Below are 21,378 nucleotides of genomic sequence, written 5' to 3'. Positions count from 1 at the left end.
TTATATGGTGTGGTAAAGGTTTGACATTTTTTCTACCGACATACATGTTTCTATTAATAACATTTAGATTTATACTCTGCGGTGTGTTTTTCCATTTGGAGCTCCTTCCTGTCTGACCCCGGTTTCCTTACTTGGGTCATCACCATTTTAATATTTACAAGATGCCCTCTGCTGTCCCAATGAAACTGTTGCCAAATTTTATCAGAAATTTTTGCGATATCCCTAAATTTATAGCACTGTGATGTCATAGCGTTACATCCAAAATCATTTTGCTTCCGAGCGCCAGGACGACGACATTAGACCTAGCCAGACATCACATCTGCACCGCTATATAAATTTTAATTTCCCATGATGCCAAGTAAAATGTAAACACGATGGGTGCATGTGTGGGCAGAGCTGAGGGCTGTGGGTGTGTCTGCAGACGGAGCTGAGGCACGAATGCAGATAAACGGGGTGGATCAGATCAGGATCCACCCACTATAGTGTGTTGGGTGTAATTCTGTCACCGCTCATTGTCTAAAGTACTACAGCGGGAAAGTTACAAGACCAGTGGCCAGGGGGATGGAGAGCATAAATGGCCACTGGTCTTATGAAAAGGAAGTTAAGGGGAAAGTGTGATGTAAACCAGTAAAAGAAAGGATGATTATATCACTACCTGGATAGCAATCAGTAGAAAGAACAAAGATTTGCTTAAAAGATATAAATGCACCTTTACAATGATGCATTCATATTTCTGCCCGGAGTTCTACTTTAAAAGGCATCCAGGCTCCTCCCTCCCTTCTATTTAATTGCTGGCATGGAAAAAAAAACTGCCTGGAGATGGACAAGAAAATATGAAAAGGTAAGATTACTTGTATTAGTCTATACTTGGATATGTAAATGATCATTTGCACAAGTTCAAAAGGTACATACCATTTCTAAATGTTAGCATCTCCCGCAACTCCTCATGATCACAGGGATGAGTGAAGTCAAACACACTGTGCCCAGTCAGCTCAAACTATAAAAAAAAAAAAAAAAAAAGATAAAGATATTAGACATGAACAAGATCTAACATCACATACAACAGGGGAGTATAAAATGACCCCATCCATACCTGTGTGAGTCCCATGCACTTGTTGACATTTTCAGACAGGTAGATCATATCCCCTTCCTCAGTCAGGACCAAAACAAATCCCTCCAAGGCTTTCAAATAAAAACAATTCAGCTGTTTTTCCATTTCAGACTCTCCATCCATATCACCTAAAGGGCCGAGAGCAATTTAGGTTAAAACAAACATCTATAGATGTTGAGCATAACGTGTTAAAAAACCTGCAAAATTTCAAAGATTGTAACCATGTCACCATCATATATATATATATATATATACACATTACAGCGGTGCTTTAACAGTTTACATAAAACTCAGCTTGAATAAATGGTAGGTAAACTGGCCATAGATGATATTTTCTTTCACGGGTTGTGGGTGAGAAAAATCGCTCAATTTCCCCATCACAGGGACTTGTCCCTGCCAGGAGAACACAGATTACTGCTAGAAGCCATAGCCACTGGCAATAATCACATACCTAAAATCCGACATGGCAGTTGTACCCAAGTCGATTAATAGATCGACTTAGGTGCAATCAGCCTGCTCATAGAGAGATAAAATCTCAGACAGTTCAGCAGGGATTGGATCCATCTCTGGTCAGCTTAAAAGTACTGGACTTCTGCTCCCTCAAAATAACGCCAGCACTTACAAAGACTAACAAAAAAATAAAAAATAAAAGCTTCCTTGTATGCATTTTTTATCCATTTATTTGCAAACAAATCACGATTTGGAATAGAACTCTAAAATTCTAAAATGCGCTGAATACTCAGGAACCTGCTATAGAGAGTACAGTACTTAACTTGAATGGGGATGAAGCAGTTTTTAAATCTCTGTAGATAAAAACTTGTAAAAACCTCACTGTCATGGGAGCAGACACTGGAAAGTCACGCAAAGGCAACATATGCACGTTTATAGAGTTTTTTTAAACAATGTGGGTAGACTGAGTGTAGTCATCCTAGAATATGTCTGCCAAGTAATCCTATAACAGTGCATGCAAGGACACAAAACTCAGGGAGGGTTAGAACCATTGTTGCAGTCTTTGTCCTCCCTGGGAAAATGAACCAACGAGGCTTGTCCTGGTGACCACAGTTTCCATACCAGAAAGTGATAGCAAGCCCAAAATGTTTGAGGTCACAGGACCAGAATGTGGGGGAAAGTCTTAAAAAAAAAAAAAAAAAAATCTTAAAAAAGGGAACAGCTGTGCTGCAGACAAGTAAAGCTTACCAAAAAAGGTGGATAAAAATTTGGCTGGTTCAGCCGGGACCAACCAATTTTTGATCCATTTATGGCAGTTCCTGATAGACACAAGTAGATATAACGGTTGGCTTCTCTCAAAAAGGAATGCTGGAAAGGTTCCATTTGATCAGCACTTGCAGCCAATCAGCTGCAGCACTGTGTATTCTGACAGGGGAGGAGTCCCCACATTCAGCATACAATAGCGCAGCAGGGAGGATTCCTTCATCCACCTTGAATGTGTGGATGGGGGATTTTGTTCATTCTGTGGCCAGCTTCACAGATTTCCTTTTACTAAAGCCCCACACACCCTATTGGATGTTATGCAGATTTTTGTCTTTAGATTTACCAAAACCATGTAGTGCAAGGGCCTGCCTGATTGCATACAAGCTGAAACTCTTAACGTTTGACCTCATATTATATAGTTTTGGTAAATCTGAAGACAAAAATCTGCAGAAAATCTAATAGTGTGTATGGGGCCTTACAGTTCTGTGCATGCAACACAGTAAGTGTAGCAAAACCTCCCAGACAGGGAAACAGAAAAGAAAGCCCGACAGTCTTCAGCACTGTCTACACTATCCAAAGTTAGGAGGAAAAAAAAAAAAAGCGTTTGATTTACATTCCCTAAATAAATACATGCACATTTTTATATGTAAAAGATCAAATTCTCTGCATTAAAAAGTAAAAAAAAAAAAAAAAAAAAAAAAAAAAAAAAAGCCTTTTGTGACCAGGATCCCCCCTCCCTTAATACTTTCCTGAGCTCGATCCAGTGCTGTGTCCAAGAGCAGAAGCTCTTTTCACTCTCTCTTTTCTCACAGGACAGAGAGCCAGCAGCCGGAGCCTGCTTGTCAATCAAATCCTGTGAAGAGGGAGTCGGAGGCGTGGTCGAGCTATGTGGTTTGTGTCTATGGATGCAGGCAGAGCAAGATTGAGCATGCACGAGGGCCCCCATAGAAAGAAAAGAAAGTAGCTTCTTACGGGTGCACTCGCCAAAGAGGAGGAGCTGGCAGCACTGGTGGGGGACCTAGAAGAGGAGGATCAGGTCTGCTCTATGCAAAACCATAGCAACACAGAGGAGGCAAGTATGATATGTTTACTATTAAAACAAAAAAGGAAGAAGCAGTTTAGAATCACTTTCCTTCTTAGCAAAACATGCTCCTTGCTTTATGTATCCAGCATTACACTAATCTCCACTGACCAAGGGCTAAGCACAGAATGGATCAGAACTTGACCTGAGAAGGGAGACTTGCCCCAGTTTTCACACATGATTGGCTAATCTTTGTTAACAACAGGCTTTGACAGATAACTTGTCAATTCCTGTGCTTGCCCAAAGGGTGTAAGCCTGTGTTCCTATGGGTTGCTGAATCTCAGTTATTAAAGTTAAAGGAAACCTGTAAATATGAAAACTTTTGCCTAACTACTGCATCGATCTGCTGCTGTAGTCCAGAAAAGACCCAGTGCTTTAGGATTTGCAGCAATAACATTGTATATATACCCTGGTCCCTTAATGTGATCAAATGTCTAAATAGAAAATACCAGATCCACTGGGAAGTTTAGGTAGTTGGAGTTGGTAGGAGGGTAAATGTATTTTTCCAATCTAATGCTTGTTTTCTCAGAAATCAGTTTGTAGCTTGGATTGTTGAATGCTAGATTTCTATATCAACTACTACAAGTTTACAATCAAAATACAAAACGTTTAATTTAATGCTTACATTTCCTATAAATCCCAGAGGAACTTGAGACAAGGGGAGACTTGCATGCACAAGGCCAAAAACAACTTGACAGTCATGTTATACTTTGGTTGAATGATTGCTTTCTTCAACACCATTTCAGACCAGCTGTCAGGCTGATCCTCAATAGAATACTGCCATTTAGAAAGCAGAAAAACTGAAGATAAACCTTCTTTTAATTAGCGGTGATTAAACTACTCCAGCTGTTCTGAACAGCAGAGGAAATAGAGGGATTGCACCAAATCAGGATTAAGCAGCACGCAAAGTCACAAATACTTACTGAAATTTCACTACCAGAAACCCTGTTATGAAATAAATATATAGGCTGCCTTAACTGGCCTCTCTTTCTCATAATGCTAGTTGGCAGCGCTGTGTTCCGGCAGTAGGGCGGAGACTTCCATCCCGCTCCCAGAACAGTCAAAACTGAGTGCTGCTCAGTCATTCACAGGAAGCTTTGTCTTCTAGGAACAGTAAGGAATACAAAGCTTCCACTGAATGGCTGAGGCAGAAGTCCCAATCCCACTGTCAGAATACTATACTGTATGTAGTTGATGCTACAAACATTTTAGGGCTCATTCAAAAGGCAGATTAGTGCTGTTCTTCATGCAGAGCTGCTGGCAGATGCATGTTCATCCACCCCAGAGCTGCATGCAGGCAGCCCACAGAAGTGGACGCACACGTAGCCCCGGCACAGACACAAACGGCACGCCCGCTCAGCTCCCTCGCCTCTACATGGCTGCACCTGCCATGCCAGCGCCAGGCCCGCAGATGGGCAATCAGAGCCTGGGATACATGGCAGGCACCCATTACAATGACAGCAATCCAGCTGCTGCTGAGGAACTGGATTGCTTCCATCTGACAGCCAGAAGTCAGCATGTCAGACATATACACACACACTGTAACCCCCCCCCCAGTGACCTGGCAAAAGGGCTTTGCTCAAAACTGGCATTGTGGATTTTTTTTTTTTTTTTTTTTTTAAATTAAGTGGGAAAAATCAAAACTCTTGTCAAGTTGTTACTGCTGGCGGTGATGGCAGGTGACCACAGTTCCTGGAATAGATAGTGATGCAAAAAAATCAAAATTTTAAAGTCATAATCAGAACAGGAAGGTACAACCTTCCAATGGAACATCTCTTCTTGTGATACTAAGGCTATTTCACTTCACTTTGGACACTGAAAACCTCACAGGAGTTTTATCCATTCCCTAGACCTAGATTATCTAAAACAAAAACATTCTGGCTTTAGAAACACCAACATATCAGTACAAGTCTACTTAAAGCAAAAACAAGGGACTGATAGAACAAGCTGCAACAACTCAGACTGTCTGAATATTAGACTTTATCTCACCTGCATCGAGGAGCCGTCTTATACGCAGGTAGCTAATGGCGAGTCTCATTATGGAGGCTTTATCAAGATGAGAGCTGACATTGTGGGGCAGAGGCAGCTGGTGGGACAGTTCATAAAAGACCTCCGATTCTTTACTTCTTCGACACCTTGCAGCATCCCGAGATTTCTCCTTCCGTCGCTCCGAACTGATCCTGAAAATGATAAGATTAATGTTCTTCATACTTTGTTTGACACTATAATTTCACTACACTAACTGCAAATTGACAACATAAATTACTGGTTAACATATTAAAGCCTAACTCCAGGTTTTAGTGAACTTGAATTAATTTGGACCAAGCTGGTCCAAACAACCCATTTACTTCTGGAACACATGCAGTGTCTGTTGAGTTGTGTGCACTATACATACATCAGCTACATACGGTGCAGAGCACTGTGTTCCAGCAGCGGGAAGGGGACTTCCCCCTCACTCCCAGAGTACAAGATTTGAGTCAGGCTGAGCGCTGCAGAGCCATTCACAGGAAGCTTTGTATTTTCTGAATACAAGGCTTCCTGTGATTGACTGAGGCAGAGAGGGAGAGGATGATGTCACAATCTCCACCTCAGCCAATCAGAGATAGCTTTGTATTCATTCAGAAACCACAAACCGTCCTGTGAATGGCTGAGCAGCGATTTAGTTCCGGGAGCAGGACAGAAGTCCCCATCCTTCTGCCAGAACACAGCAGCGTACACTGTATATATAACTGAGGCTACGTACATGCAACACTGATACCCATGACATGCGTTTGGGAAGGGATTTAAAATTATCTTAAACATGGAGATGGGCATTAATCACTTTTCTACCAAAGCCATTTTTTCTGTTTTTGTACATGTTATAATTGCACATTAGGACTGAAGATTAGTTAAACCCCTTAAAACAGCTTATATTTTCCCAAAGCAAAGACCCCTGAGAATAAAATGGTGGCAGATAAAATTTATGTCACATATTAGCACATACGGTTATTCAGGGAAAAAAAAAAACAAACAACACTGTAAAATTTAAGTGCACACAAACACAATAGATCAGTCAGTTCTCTGGTAAATGAAAAAGTGATGTTGCAAGAAATAAATGGATACCCGACATGTCAAGCCTTAAAACTGTGCATGCCTGTGAAACATTAACAAACTCTGTTAACCACAATTGTCTATTGGCACTGCTTTAAAAAGCTTCACTAAGTTCAGTGTCGAAACATGAATGATAGTGGGTTGTGGAAGTGGCTGGGTGGCTTTACAGGAGCCCAAATTACTTCCACCTGAAAGTCCATGACAGGAAAATTAAATGTAAGTTAAATGACAGTAACTCCCTTCATAGAAACAAATGTGTTAAAAAAATGGCGTAACAGCAAGACCACCACAAATATAGGGTTGTGTGTAGCACATCTACATGGATCTCAGAGGCATCACTGATATTTATAGTGACGTCAAATGTGAACCCAACATACAGAATCCAAAGCCTGGGGCCCAACCTGTAGATCGTTGGCACTTCGTGTGGTTCTCAGCACCCATTGCAGATATTGGTCTGTTTAGGTGCTTACTCAAGACAGTAAAAGGAAAAATATTGTTTAAAGCTGGGTTCACACTTATGTGAATTGCATGACAGGAGACTGACCAGCTCTCAATGGAGCCAGTTCACACACCTGCAGAGCGTCCGCGGTCCGCACTGGAAAAGGATCCGGTGCGTCTTTGGCTTTATTTCAGGTCTGAACTCAGGCGAAACATCGGACCAGATTCACCCGACACAGAGAACCGAAAACAGAACAAACCAGATCCCCTGCTGTGAGTGTGAATCCAGCCTAAAAGAAGGTTTTAGGAGGGCTGTAGGACTTACAAAATGTGGAAGTGTTGACTTTCATAGAAGCCATCTCATTTAATGTCTCCAGCCTATGACTCTCAGTAGAAGCATGTTCCCAGTTTCCAACAGCTTCTATAGAATGTCTTTAGTATTTGACCATCTCCTGTTGCTGTCTTCAGTCTGACAGGCATTTGTTGTAATATATTCACTGAATATACCGTGATATGCAGCACTCTGCCAATGTCTGGGGCCAGACCTGAGGGCCCCCCCCATATAAGTACGTTGACCGCCATTGAGCTACAATGTATGCAAGCCTTTATGGCAATAGTGAGGGTTTAAGCATGCCTTTCACAGCACACAACTAGTTAACTGGCCTCCTATCAAAAGCAGATATATAAACATACCTTTACATGTCTACTCCAGGGCCCAGGGTGCCCCTAATCTCAAAGAGCCCTCATGTAAGCATCACACTGTCCACATGCTGGTCAACACATTTTACATCATCCGGTTGGCCCACTTCTATGACATGGGGCCAACAGAGAGATGCAGGAGGCAGTGGGGGCAAGCGCTAAAAGAAAATTTACACATGAGAGTACTGTGGGATTGTGGGAGAACACGGTATGAGAAAAGATATGAAAAAGGTATGTGCAGATACCTGGGGCAGGTTGCCTAGTTTCAGACTCCGAATTTAAGGAAAGATCATTTTTGGCTCACTGGAGCATTCACAAATTGATAATTGAACAGGTAGATTTTGAACTTAGTACACTCCTTGCTTGCTGCCTAGTCTTTGTGCACAATGACAGTACTTTAAAGCCTAGTAAACATAGTGAGATGATCAGACGAATTATAACGCTCACATTAAACGCACGATCGCTTCCAAATCTGTATTTTTTTGTGCGATATTCTGATCGTGTGTATGGTGCTTAATGCTACTTTTACAATACCAAAAGAGTTCTGTGGAAAAAAACTGCCACTGACAATGTATTGGCCAAGAGTTTGCTACAAAAGCATTAAAACCATTACAAGAAAAAAAAAAAAAAAAAAACACAACACACAGAATAACAAAGTCTTCACTGAACGACAGAACTAGCATAAACCTTCAGGACACAAAGCAAGCCAATAAAATTAGACAATGGTGTCCAAAATTACTTTCAAAAAGCATAACAACTAGAATTCGGCAAGTGCAAAAGTCATTACCAATTTAAAGTCATTGTAAGGGTTTGTTTTTTTGTAATTTAAAATAAACATATCATACTTGCCTCCACTGTGCAGCTCATTTCGCACAGAGTAGCCCCCGAACCTGCTCTTCTGGGGTCCCCCGGAGGCTCTCGCGGCACCTCCTCGCATCAGATAACCCCCTAGGGGGAAGTAGTTCCCCCTAGGGGGTTACCTTGCAGGTGTGCTCCCAAGTCCAGCATTCAACGTCCATAGCCGCCGAATGTATGACGCGGCCCCGTGTCATTGGATTTGATTGACAGCAGTGGGAGCCAATGGCTGCACTGCTATCAATCTACCAAATCAGGACAGGCTAGAGCTGGTGTGCTCATTCCCTGGGCGAGAAAAAGAGGGTTCAGGTAAGTAAAACGGGGGCACTGGGGGGGCTGCTGCACTGCAAGAGGTTTTTCACCTCAATGCATAGAATGCATTGAGGTGAAAAACCACAAAGGTTTACAACCCCTTTAAGTTACAATAAAAACATGTTTTTTTTACTTGAGAACTTTTACACAATAAAACTACATTGTACAATCATGTGAAAAGAAAAATCTCAGTTTCACTTATTTTACTTATTTTCCAGTCCTGCTGAAATAATTAACACCATTTATTGTGTGAACATTTTCAAATCCTTTACCAAAATCAGCTTTAGTGTGCCCAATATCAAATCACTTTCCTGAAAAGAAACAGTATTTGCTTTGAAACCCCCGTGTATGTCACCTAGTATTACTTTCCAGTCACTAGAACAAGAATTACTCACAGCCCCCAAAAAACAAAGCCGAATGATGTAAGAGAAGTAAACCATCATGCTGACATCCCCCAAACCCCACGCTCATTCTTTAGGCATGAATTGTTCAGCTTCCTGGAATTTCCTCTAAGTTGACGGGGCAATAGATGATACATTGCACTGAAACATGTTTTTAAAAAGTAGGTTCTAACTAGCTGAAGATTGCAAACACACAAAAATATACATATAAGCCAAAGTAATCAGGACAGTAAAAGCAAACTCTAGGAGGCACCTTGTTCCCCAATCGCTGTCAACACATAGGAGCAGAGAAGAGAGAGGACTGGTGTAACCTAAAAACTGCTCTGGTTAGAGCTTACACAGGACTAAGGATCCTCTCCAATGTAGAAGTGAGAGGAAAACCCTGCAAATGAAGGGAATCCCTGGGGGACCTCCAGGTCACCAGAACTAGTGTCCCCATTGGCAGATTTCCCCTCTATTACTTTTCATGTACTTTCAATGATAAGGGTAAAACCCCTAAAGTGGGCACATACAGCAAGAAAAACTGACAGGGGTTCTAATCCCTTTCCACTCTATCCAAAAAAAAAGAAGAGAAAAAAAGTTTTGCCTTTAGTTGTACTTTAAAGCAGCCTTTTTCAACCAGGGTGCCTTCAGCTGTCATCAGGGTGTGCCTTGGCAAAATGTCTATAAAAATTGTATGCAAGCCAGCAAGTGGATCAAGCCTACCCATTAGTCCCATAAAGCCACAGGTTTTCATTGCACACTATTACAACCTTGCACCTGCACAACTTTCTGGTTTGTCCCTTATCTTCCCCTCTCCGTCAACACTGGGGACACATTAGCTGAGTGATGGAGAAGAGAAACATTGACATACTAATCCGTGCCAAGTGGGCAAAGGTGCATTTTGCTTTGGAAGACTAAATCACCTCTAATTTTGGGTGTCCTACACATGTGGATGTTGCTGCATTATGTAAAATTAGTAGTTTCGTTTTTTAAATTTTAGAATGGGGTGGGGCGTTGAGAATTTTAAAGGGTGCCTTGACGTGAAAAAAACATTGATAAACACTGCTTTAGGGCTTCTTCTCACGGACGTGTCTGTGTACGGAGCCTGCTCTGCTCATCGGGGGATCGCTCCGTGGATCCCCGCTGAGCAGGCAGATGACAGGTCCATCGCTGCACACTGTGCAGGGACGGACCTGTCAGAGCACTGCTCTCCCCTATGGGGGATCGGATGAAGACGGACCGTAGAGTCCGCCGTCACCTGATCCGATGACGGATGGAAAAATAGGTTTTTCCTCCGTCACACTTTTTCGGATCAGAGCGGGCGGACATGTCACTGCTGACATCTGATGGTCCATAGAGGTCTATGGAGCGTCCGTTCAGGTCTGCCTAAAAAAAAAAACTGATAGGCGGACCTGAATGAATCACCCGTGTCAAAGAGGCCTTAGAGTTACACCAAACAATAGCCTTATTCTCCAAAAATAATCTACTTATGTCCCTGTAACCCCATGCATCATTAGTTTTTTACTGTGGTTTTTCTGCCTTCTAATAACATCCTCTGAACTCCCAAACCTCTCCGTTTCCCGCTCACTTCCATTTGTATGGAACCAGCAGTGCGCTTTAGTTGTGGTAAGTTTCACATCTCTATGCACACTACAAACTACTCCATAGGCCATCTCAGGAGCAAGCGGGAGGGTGGCTACACTCCTACATACAATGAGACCATGAAGAATGCATGCAGCCGTCCTCTGACAGCTGAAAATAAACAAAACAAAAAACACACACACACACACCAGGAATTTACAGATTACAGAAAAACACACTAAGAAACAATTTCATAAAATATAGATTACAGAGCCAGCAAGTTGTGGATGTGTATGGATTATTTTTAGAGAATAAGGATTCCGCTTAGTGTCACTTTAACACTAAAAAAAGAAGCCAGTATAAAAGAAAATGTTATCTGGGAATTGTGCAATGCAAAGCCTAACATGTGGAATCTACCCCAGTCAGTGTGCAAAATATAGGGTGTATATCTACAATAGAGCTGGCACATAATGTTCCTGCAAATGGCTTTACACCGCCTCAGGCTGAGCAGGAAGTAGGTCATAGTTTACAGGGCATTTTCTTCAAAAACTACCAGAAGAGATCTGCAGAAAGATCAAGATACAGATGGTGACCAAATAAGGTCACATTTCCATATGTTAACTTGCCAAATAATTTCATAAGAAACTGTATGGGTAAGCAATAACAAAACAAAAACAAAAAGCAAGCAGCAAATAGTCTGTGCTCAAATAAACTATTGTAAATACAAACTCGGATTATCTGTCTTGATACAGTAGAAAATTTCCATCTATAGAAGCATACAATTCAATATACATACCTGCCTCTGTATTTAATATACTGCCATATTACAAGCTAGTTAAAGTGACATTAAAAGAATATATGTATATATATATATACACATATACATACACACTATATATATATATATATATATATATATATATATATATATATATATATATATATATATATATATATATATATATATATATATATACATACACATATATATACATATATATATACATACATACACACACATATATACACATACATACTTACCTGCTCTGTGCAGTAGTTTTGCATAGAGCAGCTCCAATCCTCTTTCCGGGTCCCCCACTGACACTCCTGGCTCCTCCCCCTCGAGCAGTGCCCCCAGAGAATGCTGCCTGCCCTGGGGGCACCGCTGCTCTATGCACCCATAAGACACACACAGTAGTGACTCTGCCCTGCTTCCCCAGATCTCTCCTCATTGGCTCACTGGCTGTGATTGACATTCTATGCATTAAGGTGAAAAAACCTTCTGTGCTTCATCTGCCGCCGCAGCAAACCCCCCCCCCCCCCCAGCCCCCCTTTTTCATACCTGAACCCAATCAATCCAGTGATTAGCACGAGCCCAGTGGCTCCAGCCGCTGTCTCGGGTCCTCATTGGATAGATAGGAGCAGGAGCCATTGGCTCCCGCTGCGGTCAATTACATGGGAGCCGAGGGCGGGGCTGAGTCCTGCTGTCTGTGTCAATGGGTGCAGCAGAGGGACTCATGAGGATGCCCCCATAGAAAGCGGCTCTCCGTGGGGGCACCCAATGAGGAGGAAGAACCAGGAGCACCGCCGGGGCACCCCAGAAAAGAAGGATCAGGGCTGCTCTGTGCAAAACAATGTAGTATTAAAGTGGTTGTAAAGGCAGAAGTTTTTTTTATCTTAATGCATTAAGATAAAAAGCCTTCTGTATGCAGCAGCCCCCTAATACTTACCCGAGGTCCTTCTCTGTCCAGCAATGCCCACGAGTGTCTCAGCCGTACAAGATTCTCCCTCCTAATTGGCTGAGACAGCAGCGGCGCCAATGGCTGTTGCTGCTGTCAAAGTCAGCTAGTCAGTCAGGGGAGGGGGACGGGGATCCGTGTCCAAATGGACACAGGGAGCTGTGACTCGGCTCGTGTGCCCCCATAGCAAGCTGCTTGCTGTGGGGGCACTGAACAGGAGGGAGGGGCCAGGATCACAGACGAGGGACCCGAGGAGGATGCGGGCTGCTCTGTACAAATCCACTGCAACAGAGCAGGTATGACATTTTTCTTTTTTTTTCCCCATAAAAGTAACACCGAGAGTTTACAATCACTTTAAGATTGTACACATGAGCCAAATGTTGGGTGGTATTGGTCAGTTCAATAGAAACCGGCCAACATTCAGCCCATGTTTACAGCAACCAATCCAACAGTGGCATGATGGAAAAAGGTGTACCGATCAGCAATCAGCGCTGACCAGTTTGTTCTGATGGGGAGGGCGCCCCCCTGTCAGAACACAACAGCTCAGCAGGGGAGATCACTGTACTTATATAGCATAGTTAGTGCAGTGGCTCCACTCGAGCTCTGCAGTTTTTTCTTGTTCAGCACGCTGGGTTGAATGAAAATTAAAAAAAAAAAAAGACCAATTAGTGTGTACTAGGCTTTACAGTCAGTAGAATGTGTCCCTTGTGTCCATGCCTCTTCTGTTTGTTGAAATCCCAATCTGTACATGACTCCCCCCCCCCCCCCCCCCCCACCTTTAAAGTGTTACTAAACCCACAACAGTAAGATCAGTCAGTAGAACCAGCATGCTTTACTGCATATACACGGTGGAACCTAAGGGGTTAATCCTCTGCATTGTGTAAAAAGACTATTTGATCCCGTCTTCTCTGATCCTCTCCTCCTTCCACCGTCCCCAGTATAATTTCCTGATAATACAGAGCCAGGGGACAGGCTGCACATGCTCAGTTTGCGGTGTATGGCTAGAGAGTTTTTCTTCTCTTGGGGAGGGTGCATGTGATCAGCACAGGACCAACCAGCACTGCCCAGAGGGTCAGGAGACCCGCATCCTGATAGGACAGTCAGTACAGAATGAAAACTCCTCTTACAAGCTTTAACCAGGCTCTGATAGAGGTCGCGAGACTGCTATATACCGCTGAAGAGAAAAGCTATTTAGCAGTTTATATTTATAAAAACAATTGCATTTCCACATTCTGTGTATTGTGGGAGACCAGATATAGTGAATGCAGGGTCCCGAGTTTAGTAACACTTTAACCTTCTGGCGTGGCAGGGGTTAATAACCAAGGGGCTGTCATAGGCTCATCAACAGAACCGGCTGCTCCATTCATAGAAGTTGTACTACAGCTTCTATGAATGAAACGTGATCTACAAAATGAAGGGGGCGGACCCATCATCCACCCATCCTCCATTCTTAGATCCCGTTTCAGGCTGGGTTCATACATGCTGCGTCCGCGGCTCACAGCAGGGGGTCCAATGCGTGTCTGTTCACTGATTCAGGTCCACATTTTTTGCCCGAATTCACACCTGAATTGGAAACCAAAGACGCACAGGGTCCTTTCCAGATGTGGACTGTGGCCACCCCGGAGGTGTGTGAACTGGCTCTATCGAGAGCCGGACACACTCTCCTGTCATGCTAATTGGATGTGGGGAAATCCGCATCCAGTTCGCATAAGTGTGAACCTAGGCTCAGTCATAGATGTTTAAGTATGGCTTCTGTGAATAGAGCAGCTGGAAAAAAGGGACGGACTCCGCTAATGAAATCCCGTGACAGCCCCTTAGTTCTATTAAACCCCGTGGCACCAGAAGCCTACAGGGGGTTTAGAGGGGCACATAAACCTGAGGGGGGATTTCTATTAAAGAGGAATCACAAGCGACACATTCTACTCACCGCAGGTTATGTCCCTTGTGCTAATTTGTCTGTTTTATTTTGGCTGCACTTATGCCTTAATATATTTTACATTTATTTTGTCCTGTGAGACACTTTAAATATAAAATGAGGTCGTTTTGACTTAAGTGTTAGATCTGGCTTCAATATCAAATGCGTGTCCTGGAGAATGGCTTCAACCAACCATTCAAAAAGAAGTCAAATGGCCCAATTCCACAAGCAAGTGTCAACACAGCTTGTTTATATGTGTAACATGCAACACCCTACTGATAATTGCTCCAGTTGCCATTTCAGGCTTAAAAGAACATCACTAAGTGAAGGGAGTCCCTTAAAGCTCCCCCCCCAGGGAAAGCCACATACTTAAATAATAAAGCCAGCTATACATGGATCGGAAATCGGCTTCTGTACAATCGCCCTGTTGGAAATTTTTCACTCAATCAGCGCATTCTGGAGGTGGGTGGGGAGGTCTGGCTCAGCGGGGAGGATTCCTGTACCCACCTAGAGTATGTGAATGGGAAAATGAAGCCCTTTCATTGGTTCAACCCGCTGGTTGAATGTAAAAAAATACACTAATGTATGGGAAGCTTAGAGCTGGACCGACCGAATTTCAATCAGTGTTTTGGCCTTCATCACATGACAAAAATCAGATATTTGATAGACTGCTGGCAAAGTGATGAAGGGAAATTTTTTGGATCACCAGTGGCTGCAGCCAATAGCCCACTTCTGTCAGAACACAATGTCCTGCCATGGGGTTGGGTAGGGAGCGCAATGGCTAGGCATACTCTGTATAGATTTCCCTCATTCAGCCCAATGGCTGAACAAGAGAAAGTAAAGAGTCCTCAATCCATGCTAAACAGCATAGATGGAGCAATAATCCCCTCTACCAGCTTTTGTATTCTGACAACCAGCACCCATTGTAGTCAGAATACCTTAACAGTGATCGCATCAGATAGAGTAGAGTCACTGTTCAGCCAACAATTTCCCACTCAGCTCCTCTGACTCATTCCTGTCTACATTAATGGTGGCCCTAGAAGTTCAAAGGAGTATGGGCCCCAGGCACAAGACTGAACAGAACAAGGGGGTGTGCACGTGCAATAGACATAGAACATTGCCAGGAAATTTTCGCACAACAGCTGTGCAGTGCAGAGAAACAGTGAAGATTTCCAGGTTGAAAGTAAGTACAGTAAAAACTTGGTTTGAGAGCGTTTTGCAAGACAAGCAAAACTTTTTAAAAACATTTGTACTTGATATATATAAGCGATGTCTTGATATACAAGTAGCGCCATGTCACAATGGAGTATAAGGCTTCATGTATACGGGACGATTTAACTTGACGGATAGTAACCTACATTTAAACTGTCTGTTTTGCTGCGTTTACATGCTGTGTTTAAAAAAAAAATAAAAAAATAAAAAATTTTTTTTCTTCATGGCCAAAAACGAAAAACACCTATGAACGAAACGCGGCTAAACATGGGTTACCGCATTTAGCGTCTGAAACTTTGGCCTTCAAAAAAAAGGCCTATAAAACGCAACTGCCTAAAAACGACAGTAAACAAACCTGTGTACATGTACACCAAAGAGAACATTGGATGAGTTCAGGGGCAGCTGAAAAAAAAAAGTGCCCAACTGCCTCTGAACGTCCGTTTAGCAGCAGCAGTGCACATGAGGCCTTAAACAGAAGAGAGGCGCCTCTAAGTGTAGCAATATGGTTACATTTAATGAAGGTACAACATTTAGCAACTCACATGGTTGATGATTAAAACAGACACATCCAAGTATGCAGGTATCCGGGGTAAAGCTGTCCACATAGACCAGGGGTGCTGAACCTTTTGAGGAGCGAGGGCCACTTTAGCGACTTGGTAACCAGTCACGGGCCACAATGAGCGTAAAGGGTGGATGGCAGGTCTGTGTCCACTCTGCATATGTGGAGCAGACACGGACACAGCCCGCTCTAGCCTAAGGGTCCTCCGATCCACCCAGACAGAAGGGGACAAATCCGATCGGACCGATCATGTGAAAGGGGCCTAAGGCTACTTTCACACTGATGAACAGCAGTTTACCTGCTCCTCAACTGACCTCAAGCTTCACTTATTCCTCAGGATTCCTGCAGCTGGCTGCTGCTGTCCCCCAGGCGGGTATGGCTGGTAGCTGCTGCTGGCTGTCCTCCAAGGCTGGTACATTTGGTATCACTCCACCTGTGAAGGAGCCGGCGCTATACAGGAAGCATTGGCTCTGCTTCCTCTAGCAGCGGCTCTGTTCTTTGTGCTGATGCTCAGAGATGGCGGGTCTGGAACCCGTGATCTGGGCTTGCCGACCCATCTCAGAGCAAGATGTGGTGTGCCACATCAGAGGGCGCCGCAGGTCACATGTGGTTGGGCACCCCTGACATAGACCATCCACCACACCGCCATTGATGTTGTCCCTTCCACACTGTGCTCCAAGGCTCGCTTTCAAATCGCTCTACTGCAGGGTAGTCTTCCCGGTCATGATTGCAGACTGACAGCGGTGAGAGCCGACGGTGCAGAGGACGGTCTATGTGGACAGCTTTATCCCAGGTGCTTGCATACTTAGATGTGCCTCTTTTAATCAACCATGCGAGTTGCTAAATGTTGTACCTTAATTAAATGTAACCATATTGCTACACTTAGACCCCTTTCACACTGAGCCGCCCCGGGTGTCAGCAGTAAAGCGGTGCTATTTTTAGCGCCACTTTAGCGGCGCTATTGGGCCGCTAGCGGGGCGATTTTAACCCCCACTAGCAGCCGAAAAGGGGTTAAATCCGCCCGCAAAACGCTGCTGCACTAGCCCTGGTGACCTGGGGTTCTTTGTTTGGCAATGGGACAGGAAGTAGAGGGATATCTCCAGAATGGGACAGGAAAATGGCAAAACAAATAAAAAAACACACACACAAACAAAACAAGTCAGGCTTGGTTTTTAAAAGGGGGATGTAAAATTTTCTGTATTTTTTTTTTTTTTTTTTGAGAAAAAATACATACAGAAAATTTTACATCCCCTTTTAAAAACCAAGCCTGACTTGTTTTGTTGTGCGAAAATAAACACACAAAAAAAACAAGTCAGACTTGGTTTTTCAAAAGGGGATGTAAAATTTTATGTATTTATTTTCTGTTTTCTCAAAAAAAAAAAAAAAAAATGATATATATTATATTATTAGATATATTATATATCTCACATTTTGCACAAGACTAATTTTATTGAATTGCTCTAGTTACATAGTTAACTATTTATAGTTAAATAGTGTGCATAGTTTTCCTTCACAATTCTATTCCGTTCTACAAGTTTTTAGAGCAGAAAACTGTTTTACCAAGTCACATTACCAGTCCCGACTATCATATTGGTGAGACAAGGATAAGAGAAACTGTCAACACTAGGCAGCCCCAGTAATCAGCTGTCCAATGTGCTGATAACAAAACACAAGCAGGTCTGAGCTGCTAATCTGCGAGGACAAAACTACATTTCATAGACGATAAACTTCTGAAGGAAACCTGATCAAAACCATATGGGCCATCCCAGCTCAGAGGCAAGAATCATAATATGTGCACTTGGCATCTCAGTGTTTCAAATATTAGCGGTGTATCAGTTCCAAGGAACTTGTTTTCTCTTTACTAGAAAGATCTCACTGTAACCATTTTTGGCTTAGATCACACAGTGTGTTTTGATTACACATTGATACACATACAGAAAGCCGTCAAGAATGAAAGCTACAAGAAATGTAACAAGGATCATTTAGCTGGAGTCATCGACCTAGAACAAGAATTCAGATGAAGAAAATTAGAACTCTACATACTTTCAGGTCGATGAATATGAAAATACAGGAACCAGCATTCCCAAAATTGGTGGTCAGCAATGGCAGTACCCATGCTTCTTTTAGCACAAGTTTCCCTTAAAGAGACCCTGTTGCCAGATCATTCTTTTCAACTGTGTAAATCTCCAAAACCTAGTAGACTACTGCTGGAAGTCACCATCTTGGATATCAGAAGCTTCAGCTGTTACTGAAGTAATTAATACTCGATAGCATCCCATGTCGCTCCTCCCCCAGCCGCTACATAAAATGTTATGAAGTGAGGAGAGAAGCAATGTAGCTGGATCATTAAGACAGATTAGACACTTCCAGACCAGGAGAGGACTGTAACATGCAAGGAGGAAGGGGGCTGTGCAAGGGAATTGACTTTTCCTGAAGAAGTCAACTTTGCTAATAAGTTCGGAGAAACATTGCAAGTCAAGAAATCAATGTTTACGGAAAGAAACAATGCAAGTCCTCACTTGCTTTTTCTGTACTTTTACCTGCAACTTTTTAGGCTGATGACAGGGTCTCTTTAAATTTTGACCAAACATGCCAAATTTCTCCTTGCAACAAAAAGGTCCTAAAAAAAGGAAATCACATTGTCCAATTATCTGCTGTTCACTTGGCGGAGCCCTGACTTGGAGCTTTATACTGGGTTTAAGACCATCTTCCCTCCCCCACATGATACGTGGCCTGAATGGGCAAAGTGACAAACTGTACTGAAGACACCGGCAATCATTCAGTACACTGGAAGCAGCATGACAGACTCAGTTCATCCTACATACAGGCGTACCATTAACTTATCCTATAAATAATTATTATGGTACTTATAGATCGCTGTCAATTTACACATCGCTTTACATATACATTGTACATTCACATCAGTCCCTACCCTCAAGGAGCTTACAATCTAAGGTCCCTAACTCACATTCATACATACTAGGGCCAATTTTGACAGAAGCCAATTAACCTACAAGCATGTCTTTGGAGTGTGGGAAGAAACCAGAGTACCCGGAGGAAACCCACGCAGGCACGGGGAGAACATGCAAACTCCAGGCAGGTAGTGTCGTGGTTGGGATTCGAACCTGCAACCCTTTTTACTGCTAGGCGAGAGTGTTACCCACTACACCACTGTGCTGCCCAAATGAGACAGTTCACATCACAAGAGGCTCCTTTTCAGCACAACGTATGGAGAAACGTATTTTGGCCTCATGAACCAGTGACCTCTATGTATACAGCAGGAGGTATGTATGGGAATGATAGGTCACACCCAAGGTCATTGGGGAACCAAGACAGAACAGATAATGCAACACATCCCTCCACAACTAGTGAGGAATCCGTGCCATTTTCTGGATGTATACCCATCAATGAAGGGGACTGCGTCCAGCTCACATCACAATAGCCTGACAGTTTCAGAAATAAAAGCAATAATGACAGCAGCCAACTAGCAGCATTACCACTGTCACAAGCAAGCTGCACACCTTCAAGCTTCCATAGACTTGCATTTAGGATATATACATATCTAATAGCATTTCACATTTTCTAAAAAAAGGTTTTCTTGAAAGGCAGTTGCACACATTTACTATGTGGTATACAGTAATGTATAAAACCCAACATGCAGCAGCACAGCCACAAAGTGTTGGTACATTACCTCCAAAAACAAGCCTACAAAATCAGACATGCAAAGTATGCAAGTACCAAGATCAACTTTTATCCCTGAAGTCTTGGTATGAAGTTCACACGTTTCACAAGGCAATGTGGACAAGGTCAACAAGGCACTGAAATGCATTGTGGGATAGCATGTGCCCAAAACCACCTAGGGGTGATGGTATGGAATCTGTTTTACATAGCAATAAGAGTTCCTTCTTATATCAGGGGGCTGGATAAAATCTTTGGAGCTTGACGAATTTGGCAGTAATTTGGAGACTCCGGCTCTGAGAAAACAATGGCTTTTTCCCACTGTCTCTTTAGGGAACAGATCTTGTATTCGAGGCATGTTTTCCATGCATTCACACTGCATTCCCACTAATATACAGGAATTAAAGCGGAGTTCCACCCAAAAGTGTAACTTCCACTTATCCGATCCCCCCCCCCCCTCCAGTGCCACATTTGGCACCTGTTGGAGGGGGGAAGGGGGGATACCTGTTTTTTTTTTTTTTTTTTTTACAATTACCCTGTCCCCACTTCAGGAGACCGGGCCACTGCAATTTACGTCAGCAGCTCAGTCTCCCTCTCCTTTGGGCATGCGCAGTAGGGACCAGGTCGTGAAGACGAAAGGCTACACTCCCGGGTTCCCTCACCTGCAATGGTGGGGGCAGCCCCCGACAGCTGATGGAAACATGCGGTGCACCGACATCACTGGACTCCAGGACAGGCAAGTGAACTAATGTTAAAAGTCACCAGCTACAGTATGTGAAGCTGCTGACTTCATTTTTAAAGGGGCGGGCGGAACTCCGCTTTGGGTGAAGCAAGCCAAAAACAAAGTGGGCCATGATCTAAACCAGTGGTCTCCAAACTGCGGTCCAGGGGCCAGATGCGGCCCTTCGCTTTTGCTTGTTTTTTATCTGGCCCTTTAGCTATTTCCCCCCCTACGGTGGGCATAGCTCCTACCACTGACACCAATGATGGGACACCAATGATGGGGCACTATTCGTCCCACTGACACCAATGATGGGGCACTATTCGTCCCACTGACACCAATGATGGGGCACTATTCGTCCCACTGACACCAATGATGGGGCACTATTCGTCCCACTGACACCAATGATGGGGCACTATTCGTCCCACTGACACCAATGATGGGGCACTATTCGTCCCACTGACACCAATGATGGGGCACTATTCGTCCCACTGACACCAATGATGGGGCACTATTCGTCCCACTGACACCAATGATGGGGCACTATTCGTCCCACTGACACCAATGATGGGACACTATTCGTCCCACTGACACCAATGATGGGACACTATTCGTCCCACTGACACCAATGATGGGACACTATTCGTCCCACTGACACCAATGATGGGACACTATTCGTCCCACTGACACCAATGATGGGACACTATTCCTCCCACTGACACCAAGGATGGGACACTATTCGTCCCACTGACACCAAGGATGGGACACTATTCGTCCCACTGACACCAAGGA

General features: G+C 43.5%; 1 protein-coding gene across 2 annotated transcripts in view; it reads right to left on the bottom strand.

Annotated features, from left to right (window-relative positions):
* HIF1A (hypoxia inducible factor 1 subunit alpha) overlaps positions 1-21,378 on the bottom strand; it is a 65,350-nt gene that overhangs the window by 22,502 nt on the left and 21,470 nt on the right. The window contains exons 2-4 of one of the 2 annotated variants that reach the window (XM_073610820.1): positions 5,394-5,584; positions 1,094-1,239; positions 913-997 (exon numbers count right to left, since the gene is read on the bottom strand). In XM_073610820.1, the coding sequence (XP_073466921.1) occupies positions 913-997; positions 1,094-1,239; positions 5,394-5,584 (422 nt within the window). The remainder of the gene's footprint in view (positions 1-912; positions 998-1,093; positions 1,240-5,393; positions 5,585-21,378) is intronic. The other variant, XM_073610821.1, reaches the window with a different exon arrangement.

The sequence above is a fragment of the Aquarana catesbeiana genome, linkage group LG13, assembly GCF_042186555.1.
Source record: "Aquarana catesbeiana isolate 2022-GZ linkage group LG13, ASM4218655v1, whole genome shotgun sequence".
Lineage (NCBI taxonomy): Eukaryota > Metazoa > Chordata > Amphibia > Anura > Ranidae > Aquarana > Aquarana catesbeiana.
Note: the sequence above shows the minus strand (reverse complement) of the source record. Positions and strands in the feature narration are given on the sequence as shown.